Source organism: Protobothrops mucrosquamatus, unplaced genomic scaffold (genome assembly GCF_001527695.2).
Source record: "Protobothrops mucrosquamatus isolate PMUCROS unplaced genomic scaffold, P.Mucros_1.0 scaffold6165, whole genome shotgun sequence".
NCBI classification, from domain to species: domain Eukaryota; kingdom Metazoa; phylum Chordata; class Lepidosauria; order Squamata; family Viperidae; genus Protobothrops; species Protobothrops mucrosquamatus.
In genome coordinates this window covers 10933-21036 of record NW_015391999.1, presented here as the reverse complement: position 1 = coordinate 21036, position 10104 = coordinate 10933, and the positions used below count along the sequence as shown (strand labels likewise).

The 10104-nt window shown below is 44.2% G+C and overlaps 1 protein-coding gene across 1 annotated transcript; it reads left to right on the top strand.

Annotated features, from left to right (window-relative positions):
- Nucleotides 1–503: 503 nt before the first annotated feature.
- LOC107300117 (probable RNA-binding protein 19) lies at nt 504–9551 on the top strand (the record flags this gene model as incomplete). The annotated part of the gene is made up of 16 exons (XM_015829460.1): nt 504–686; nt 1168–1299; nt 1487–1528; nt 2217–2397; nt 3105–3394; nt 3636–3716; nt 3949–4027; nt 4150–4221; nt 4941–5141; nt 5281–5411; nt 5587–5708; nt 6082–6178; nt 6513–6623; nt 7929–8129; nt 8488–8606; nt 9422–9551. Coding segments are annotated over 16 exons (2172 nt in total), but the record flags the coding sequence as incomplete, so codon positions are not given.
- Nucleotides 9552–10104: the final 553 nt, after the last annotated feature.

Here is a 10104-nt window from a genome sequence, read left to right as displayed (position 1 = left end):
CAGGCTGGGTGACTTTGGGCCAGTCCCTCTCTCTCTGCCCTAAGAAGGCAGCAATGTCAAACCACTGCAGTTTTACCAAGAAAAGTGCAGGGATTTGTGCAGGCAGTCTCCAAGAATTGGACATGATTGGAAAGAAAATAATAATACAAAAGCAATTGAGAGCAAGTTAGATCTGGTCGTTAAGGCACCAAGCTTGAAACTGGGAGACTGTGAGTTCTAGTTCTGCCCTGGGGGTGAAGTCAGCTGGGTGACTTTGGGTCCGTCCCTCACTCTCAGCCCTAGGATAGAAGCAATAACAAGCCACTTCTGAAAAATATTGTCAAGAAAACTGCAGACTTATCCCGCCAGCCCTGAGAATCAGATACCATTGAAGCAGAAAAAAAAAAACCCAACTGGCTGTGGTAGAAAATGCTTCATCCAGGAGAATGTGACCATGTAACGCGATTCATGTTAGCTTTCTTAACTCTGCTTCCATGATTTGATTGTGATTGCTTCTCCTACAGATCAAGGAAGAACGCTTTCGCCACCTCTTCGCCGCCTTTGGCACGCTGACCGATTGCTGCTTGAAATTCACCAAGGATGGCAAATTCCGCAAATTTGGATTTATTGGCTTTCAGTCAGAAGAAGACGCCAAAACTGCCCAGTCTCATTTCAACAAAAGCTTCATAGACACATCCAGAGTCACGGTGAGCCCTTGAAATTTGTTTAGCCTTTGAGATCGAACCAGCAATTCTGGACATTTTCAGGCTGTTGGGAGTTTTCTAGGACTTCAAGGTGCAAAATAATGTTAATCCTTAGTCTGTTATTCAGAAACTACAGTATTTGGTTCATCTCTTGAGGATGATCTAGGGCAGATGAAGACACCATATAGTATCTTGATCTCCTGTATAAATTCACTTTCATGAAACAAGAGTGAGGTTTGGGTGGGCTCATTGTTTTTCTTTCAAAATGTTTCACTTCTCATCCAAGAAGCTTTTTCAGTTCTAACTCTTCTTCAGTTAGAAATGAAAAAAACTTCTTAGATGAGAAGCGAAATGTTTTTGAGAAAAAAAACCCCAAGAAAATCCAATTGTCTTTTGAACAGCATCTTCCCACAACCATGACTAGGATGGCTGAGAATCTCCATATAGACAGCGGGCTTATAAATATCTTTTTTTCCCCCTCCAGGTTGAAGTATGTAAGTCTTTTGGGGATCCATCAAAGTCTAAAGCTTGGAGTAAACATTCGAGTAAGCCTCAACTGTTAAAGGAAACCTCTAAAAAATCCACAAAGAATTCAGACCATGCAGAAATAAAACAAGTAAGAAAAAGAGATTCCCCCCCCCCCACAAGCTTTATTGCATGTCAAATTGCCTTTAGGTAAAGACTTTCAGCTATTCTACTTTCTTGTCTCTGCCTCAACCTAGTGACTTTTAAATCCATTTTAACATTTCCTTTTATATGGAGCGTGTGATGTTTTAAAACCTTTTTTCCCTTACGTTTCCTAGGATGGAACAAAGAAGAAAAACAAAACGGGACAATTGAAAGAGGTAACTCTGAATCTCTTGCAAGGAGGATAGATAGATATCTGTGAACAAAAAGAGTTGTGTTTGTCAGCATTTGAATTAAGGAGTTTGTTTTTTGATGTTTTGGGTTTTTTTTTTTAACAAAAAACAACATGGGCATTTTGTTTTGGGAGTTAACTGAATTTGTAACATCACTTTCCATTACTCTTTTTAAGATTGCTAGTGTATCCCTTTTGTACTTGCGTGGATATGGTTGGTTTTGCAACTTTTAAAATATGCTACTTTTTATTTTGCTTTTACTTTTGGCGTTGCTACTTATATTCTTCTGTTGGTTTATTTTATGGCTCAACTTTCTATGTCACTCCATTCCTTGCACTGCAAAAAAAAGGATAGAGAAAAAAATACTTGTTGTTTATTTTATTTGTATGCTGCTGAGTCAAAAACACTGGCAGCTAATTAGCAGCGTATTAGCAATTAATGTGGCTGCTCAAACCAGCCTCATTTAAACTTCTCCAAGATTTGCGGCACTGATGGAGATTTTTCTGAATCCTGAGAGATCCTTCCATATTTTTTTTCATGTCCTTGAAATAACGACATCCTGAAATAGAGGACATTATCCTTCAAACTTTGCCCTTGGAGAAGGAGTTGCCCCAAATATTGTGAATTTTTTTTAACCATGATCCTTTCTAACCACGATCCTATCTTTGGCCAGTTGGAAGGAGAAGCAGCATTTCAAGACTTCTTGGCAGTACATCAGAAAAGGTCCCAGGTTGCAACTTGGTCCAATGACACAAAAATCCAAGACCCCCACCAGGCTGAGGTGGTTGAAGATTATCTGAACTTTGATTCCGATGAGGACTCGAGCGAGGAGATGGATGCGGAGGTTGCTCAAAGTAAGGGCCCCATTCTGTTATTTTGTGATAGTTTATCAATAATTTCTTGAGCATTGTCCCAAAGGTCCTTTTTCCAAAAAGTAACATTTCTTGATGTTTTTCTTTGAAAATGTTTTCTTCAGTTCCAACTCTTTTACTTATTAATTTATTTTTAATACAATTTTAATACAATTGTATTTTTTAATACAATTCAAAAGTACTTATTCAGCAAACGTGTTGTCTGAGTGATCCTTCACTAATACAAATTGAATTCCTAATCCTTTGTTCTTTTCTCCAGCCATTGATAAAATAAGTCCCAAGTTTGAAAGTATCCTATTTCTTCTTTTTTTTTTTCAATCTCCAAAAGGCAACTGGACTTGCTTGGTGTTTTTCTTTGAAAGCGTTTTGCTTCTCACCTAAAAAGCTTCTTCGGTTCCAACTCTTCTTCAGCTAGAACTGAAGGAGCTTCTTGCAGGAGAAGAGAAATGTTTACCGATCATTCCAAGATCGGTAAAATGAGGACCCAGATTGTTGTGGGCAATATGCTGACGTTGTAAACTACTCAGAGAGGGCTATAAGTGTTGTGCTATTGCTATATTTCGTGTCCCTTCTCGCTTTCCACCTGAAAGCTGGATCCAACATCGGTCTGCGCCCTTTTAGTGACTTCCTAAGTCAAACGGGGGTCCGCCAGGCAATAGCTGATGCCCTTTTTTTGTCTCCCTCCCCAGAGAAGGGAGAAAGCTCTCCGAGTAAGGCAGCAATTGAGCAAGAACTCTCCGATATGGATTATCTGCGATCCAAAGTGGTGAAGGGGGATGAATCCTCGCCTTCGTCGGCAGAGGAGAGCGAGGCCGAGGAGACGGACAGCGAGGCATCTGATGGAGGAGAGGAAGGAGAGACGGAAGGGAAGACCAGCCACCAGCCAGGCACTGCTTCTAACCCGAAGACCAAGCAGACTGGGAAGGAGAGAGTCCAGAATCTCTCTGCAGACACCAAGGCTACAAAAATGACGCCGCAGGTACGTCCCAATGGAGGACACAGTCTAAAGCAGGGGTAGGCAACCTTGGATGCTCCAACACTGGAAGTTTTTAAGAAGAGACTGGACAGCCATTTCTCTGAAATGGTATAGGGTTTTCCTGGCTGAGCAGGGGGTTGGACTAGATGACCTCCAAGGTCCCTTCCAACTATATTATTATTGTTATAAATAAAAAATACAGATTGTTGTGTTCTCACAGATGTTTTTGTATGTCTTCCTGTAGGAAGACAGAACAGTTCCAGCCAAGGAGCCCACCACAGCATTCACGGTGAAGATGCGAGGTGCCCCATTCAATGTCACGGAGGTAAGCCAGCTTTTAACCCGTTTAAAACTTGTCTGCCAAAGAAAAACAAATCTCACCCTCCTTGGAGCACGTTAAACCTGGATTGCGGTTTCCTTCCAAATCGATCAGAATAGGAATCCAGTGTCAAATATTGGGAGGACTTTTTTCAAGATCACGGCTTCGTGGGCAGGGATGTGGGTGGGCTGTAAAATTAACCGCCTTTTTCATGCTTGTCTGTCTTTTACGGATGCAGCAAAACGTTAAAGAGTTTTTTGTGCCCCTTCGGCCCCTGGCGATCCGGATTGTGAGGAACGCGCATGGGAACAAGACAGGTAATAATGGGATTTGTCGTTTAGGCGCTTGGATACACGGTTCTTATTACCTTTTGTTTGTTAATGAGAGTGGTTTGCACAGGTCTAAATAATAAACTATCAATCATTTTCAAATTTCGCAGGGTATGTATTTGTTGATTTTAATACTGAGGAAGAACTACAGAAAGCCTTAAAAAGGAACCGAGAATACATGGGTGAGTCTCCGTTTTTTTGACTAAGGAAAGGAACTTTGGGCTAAAAGTGGCTTTTTTTGTTTGCTTCCTGCACAAAGGTGGTGGAGGCGTTGCCTTTTTAAGCAAAACATCTTAAGTTTACCTACTATAAGGGCACAAATTTAGTTTTGGGAAGTAAAACTTGCCTCTTTTTGGGATGTCCATCTGAGGGCACCCCTGTTTACCAATGATTTGGGGGGATTTTCTTGGCCTTTGAGAAAGGGTTGACATTGACGCTGTTTCAGCAAAAGAGCGTCTTTGCCCAGATTTTTCCCAAAAAGGAGTTTTTTGTTTTTTTCTGCGATACAGAAACATTGACTTAACAACAGTTCATTTAAGGAGCGTTCAGAGTTGCAACAGCACTGAAAAAAAGTGACTTGTGACCATTTTTCACACTTACGACCGTCACAGCATCCCTGTGGTCATGTGATTAAAATTCGGACACTTGTACAACCGACTCATATTTACGACGGTTGCAGAGTGATCCCCTTTGGCGACCTTCTGACAAGCCAAGTCAGCAGGGGAAGCCAGACTCACTTCACAGCTGGGTGGCTAACTTAACAACTGCAGTGATTCACTTAACAACCGGGGCAAGGAAAGTCATAAAATGGGGCAAAAAAACTAACAAACGTCTCGCTTAACCGGAGAAACTTTGTGCTCGTAAGTCGAGGATCGCCTGTGTTTTGCATTTTGCCTGGCAGGCGGTCGGTATATTGAGCTGTTTCCAGAAGAGCGGGGCGCTCAGGCGAAGCCCCCTGAGAAGGGGTCAGGCCAGGCCTGGCAGAGGGCCAAAAAGGATGACGAGGAAGAAGAGGATCTTTCGGAATCAGGAAGGCTTTTTGTGCGGAACCTGCCTTACACCTGCACCGAAGAAGAACTGGAGGCCACCTTTTCCAAATACGGTAAATTCTCACCCTGGTTCTCGTTTGGTGGGGCCTGGGGCCTCTTTTTCCAAAATGTTGTTTCTAAAACAGGACAGGCTCTCTTAGATTTCAACATCTGCTCCCGCAGCCTTTCCCCAATGCATCTGTCCTTCCACAGGCCCTGTCTCCGAGATCCACTTCCCCATGGACGGTCTCACCAAGAGGCCCAAAGGCTTTGCGTTTGTCACCTACATGTTTCCTGAGCATGCCGTGAAGGCCTTTGCAGAAGTGGATGGACAGGTTTTCCAGGTACGAACGGATCGGGTGGGCGTCCCTTTGCCGAATCTCAGCGTGTCTTTCTTGGGTTTTGAAGCTTGAGCGTTGGAGAGATTTTCCCAAGGCTAGGGATGCAGGATAACTTTGGGCTTTTCCAGTGGTCCTCTTTCCAGGATCGACATTTCAAGCGTTCTTTTTTGTCCCTTAGGGCCGAATGCTGCATGTCTTGCCTTCCACCATCAAGAAGGAAGAAGCGGAGAGTTCAGATCCTGCCGGATCGTCTTCGTACAAGAAACAAAAAGCTTCAAAAGATAAAGCAAACAGCTTGAGGTTTGTGCTTCCACGAGCTTGTCTTCCTCTCTCTCTTTTCTTTATATCAAAGAGTTTTCATATAATGAAAGAAGAAGAAGGAGGAGGAGGAGGAATAATGATGATGATGATGATGATGTTGGAAGGGACCTTGGAGGTCATCTAGTCCAACCCCCTGCTCAGGCAGGAAACCCTATACCATTTCAGACAAATGGCTGTCCAGTCTCTTCTTAAAAACTTTTTGCTGAACGAAGACCAAAACTATCTTGTTTGTTCTCTGACCAAATTCTGCAAATTCTGACACGTTCGCCCTCTGTTCCTCCACTTCGGGGACATTTTATTCTTCCCGTCCTCCCCAACCGCAAGAACTCACAAATGTTTCTCCTCCACCCAGCTCTCACAACTGGAACACCCTGTTCATGGGGACAAATGCCGTGGCAGACGCGGTGGCACAGAAATACAACGCCACTAAAAGTCAAGTGCTGGATCACGTGAGAGTTTTTTTTTTCTCATTCGTGTGTTTATTTAAATGGGTTTTGCCCTTAACCGCCTTCCAACTCTACGCTAAATATTTCCCGTTCCCCTAAATTCAGTACTTTTCAAATTCGGCAACTTGAGTGTGGGTGATTATCTGGGAAATTACAGGTAATCCTCAACTTATAACTGTTGGAAGTTACAGCGCTGCTGAAAAACCTGAATTGCAACCCTTCCTTGCATGTAACAACCGTCGCAAGGTCCCCACGGTGATAGGATTTGGGCACTTGGCAACCGATATGGATTTACGACCGTAGGGATCTGGAGAACTTCCTTTTTTTCTCTTGTCAGGAAGGCAAGGGAAGCGTGGCCGTGAGGGTGGCGCTTGGGGAAACCGAGCTTGTTCAAAACGTGCGCCGGTTCCTGCTCGAAAACGGAGTCAGTCTGGATTCCTTCAGCCAGGTAAGAGAGCCTAAGCATAATGTCATGTGTCTGAGTAACGAAACACTTAAAAGGACTTTCAGGCATGTTTTCTCCTAAAAGCATTTATTAAGGTCACAATACGTCAGCACAGCATGGTGGAAATGCTTAGGTCTGCTTCTCTTCCGTTACGCATAACATTCCAAGCATTTTCCACTCCCTTATTGTAGGGTCATGGTTCACATCTTCCAATCAACTTGGAAGATGTGATTTACTTCCGGTTTCTTTCTCCCGGGCTATCCTTATGCTCCTCCCTCTTTCCCAGTTGCTGGTTTAACTATATATATACCAGACAGTTCTGCACATTGTCAAAGCAAGAATATACAGTATTTGCAGCGTTGACAGCCGTGGCTGTTCAAACTCTCATTTCCTTCTCACCAAATCTGGGACATCATAAATAGTGGGCGAAACTATCCGAAAAGAGAGTGTGATAGAGCAGGGGTCTGCAACCTTGACACCTTTAAGTCTTGTGGACTTCAGCTCCCAGAATTCCTCAGCTGGGGAATTCTGGGAGCTGAAGTCCACAAGACTTAAAGGTGTCAAGGTTGTAGACCCCTGTGATAGAGCATGTTTGGTTAAAACAGTCCTGTGGTTCCGAAGCTCCTTCTCCGCTTTTGGCATCAACCTGAAAAAATAATAATAATGAACGTGATTTGTGCTTTTGAAGATTAGAAAGAATAGACAATAAGAGAGGAAAGAAATACCTCGTAGCTTTAGAGAGAGGTGAAAATATATAAAAATACACATCAAATCTATATGTGCCTGTATCTGCTGTGAAGAATATTGAAAGACACTTTCTATTTTTTTTCCTTCCCTTTCTGTTTTTTTTCCGCCATCTTGTTTTCTTTCACTTTTTTTCTTTTTCTCTTGATTTCTTTTTTTCTTCCTGTTCTGAGGTTCTCAAGGAAGAAAAGGAGATTCCCTGATTCTCTCCTCCTTTCTACGTGCAGGGAGCCCCTCCCAACAGGGAAGTGATCAAATCGGCAAACGTATTTCCCTTGGGCCAGGGGTAGGCAACCTTGGCTCTTTTATGACTCATGGACTTCAACCCCCAGAATTCCTGAGCCAGCGTGGCTCAGCTTGGAAACCTCTCCCTTTCCCCTCAGCATGGCTGGCTCAGGAATTCTGGGAGTTGAAGTCCACTAGTCATAAAAGAGCCAAGGTTGCCTACCCCTGCCCTTGGGCTGCTGAATCCTTTGCTTCCATAGCCTTTTGGATGATGGTAGGGAAGTGGCTCTTAAACACCCAGTTAGGTTTGCAACGCGGCCTCTCTTCCCTTTCTTCCAGGCTGCCGGAGAGCGGAGCAAGACGGTGATTTTGGTGAAGAACTTGCCTGCTGCCACAAAGGCAGAGCAGCTGGAGGAGGTGTTCCAGCCTTTTGGTAGCCTCGGGCGGGTCCTGCTCCCGGAAGGAGGCGTGACCGCCATCGTGGAGTTCCTGGAACCCACAGAAGCCAAAAAGGCCTTTACCAAGTTAGCTTACTCCAAGGTAAGCCTCCAGGGGTGGCAGGCAGGCCTGGCGATTGGATCCCAGCGATTCTGCAGCGCGCTCGGATACCCTGCCCCAGTGTTTTCTCAAGCTTGGCAGCTTGAAGACTTGTGGACTTCAGCTCCCAGAATTCCCCAGCCAGTGTGGGAATGCTGGGAGTTGGAGCCCACACATCTCCAAGCCGCCAAGATCGGGGGGAAAAAACCCATCCCATCCACTTTTCAGCCTTGATTTGGCTCCCTGCCTTAAACAGATCTTGGGAGACTTTTTGTCCTGACACGGATTTGGGCCGGACGTTTTTTTTTTCCTTTGCTGGTTTTAACTTCTCTGCACTGGTTTTCCTTTTTTCCTTGCTCAGTTCCAGCATATCCCTCTCTACCTCGAATGGGCACCCACGGGGGTCTTTTCTGGTCCCGGGAAGAAAACACCAGAGGTGGAAGAGCAAAAGGAAGGCGAGGAACAAACCCAGAGAGGTACGTGTAGGGAGCTGATACTCCCCTTTGTGTCGGAAGTGCCTAAGGCGCTTCCAGGTTGAAAGGATTAGCCGGTGACATCACCGATGCCCGAGGTATGCCTGGTTGGGGACTCCATTCTTGTCCCCATTGATGTGGGGACATTGATATGGTAATCTTATCAGTGCTAGAAGGGAGTGGGGTTTGTGGAAAGGAGGAGGAGGAGGAGGACTGTGGGGTCCTTGGTGCTCTCTGAGCTTGCTTGTTTTCTTGCAGATGTTTCATTACCCAACTAGATAACTTCAGTGCTGATGAGGTTACCTAGTTTGGTAATGAAACGTCTGCAAGAAAACAAGCTCAAGAGAGCATCAAGTACCCCTCATTTCAACCCTAAGCTACAAATGTTCTCCTTCATTGATATTATAACGTGTTTGCTGTTAGATAAGAGGGAGCATAGCCCCTAGCTGCATAACAGAGAGAGAAAGGATGAGCCCCTCCAGAAAGTTGGCCTCTGGTCTATGGGCTTGCTCTCTTGGGGGCTGACTTGTCAAATTAACTTTAAAAAAAATTAATTTTCTTATTGTTACAATTCATTGGTGCTTAATGAACAACATGTTGCCTGAGTTGACTCGTTTTGCTTAGTAATACAAATTCAGTTCTTGCTCTCTATCCCGTTTTTCCAGCCACGGAGAAAATAAGTTCCAGGTTTGAAAATATCCTGCGTCTTCTTTTTCTTTGATCTTCAAGGTCGACATTTTTGAAAGCCAAGCTGAGCCTCTAGTACTTCCTTCCCTTGGATTCGCTCATGTTTTCTTCTCTTGCAGGAGTTTCTGAAAAAAGTGATGCTCAGAAGGAAATGGGGGAGGAAGAGGAGGAGGAGGAGGAAGAAGAAGAAGAAGGAAGTCTTCCAGGCTGTACCATTTTCATAAAAAACCTCAACTTCAGCACGACAGAGGATACGCTGAAAGAGGTGATTTTTTGGGGGGGATTTCATGACTGTCGGATGGCCTGTGGGAAAGACCTTGGGAGATGGAATGAAGACCGGCTGCCAAGGGAAGGGCCAGAGAAGAGAGGACATGGCCCACAGCTGGACAGTGAGTTGGACCAGAGGCTTGGAAGAAACCCTCCCTAGTTTCTTAAGTGGTAGAATTGGTAGGGATAGAATTGTACTTTCAAGGCTTGCAAGGTTCTGTCAGGGTAGTTTGAAAATAAAGTGGAATAAACTGACCTGGTTGTGATTCCTATCTGGTTTTCCTGGTGAGGCAGGGAAAGTCACTCAGCATCCTATAACTAACAAGCATTCTGATTGTCTATCAGATAATTTGGGGGGTTGCCTGAAAAGATTTTGCGTTCCTTCCTGATACTTCGAAAGAATAATATAATTTTGTAGTTGTTCTGGGAGTTTGAGTAAGATTTCAGCTCCCATTTATTAGCATCGTTTCGTCTTTAGCATTGGCTTCAAATAGCTTGAAGTAGATTATAATTGTATGTCTTTCCTTCCTTTCTTCCTCCCTCCCCCATCC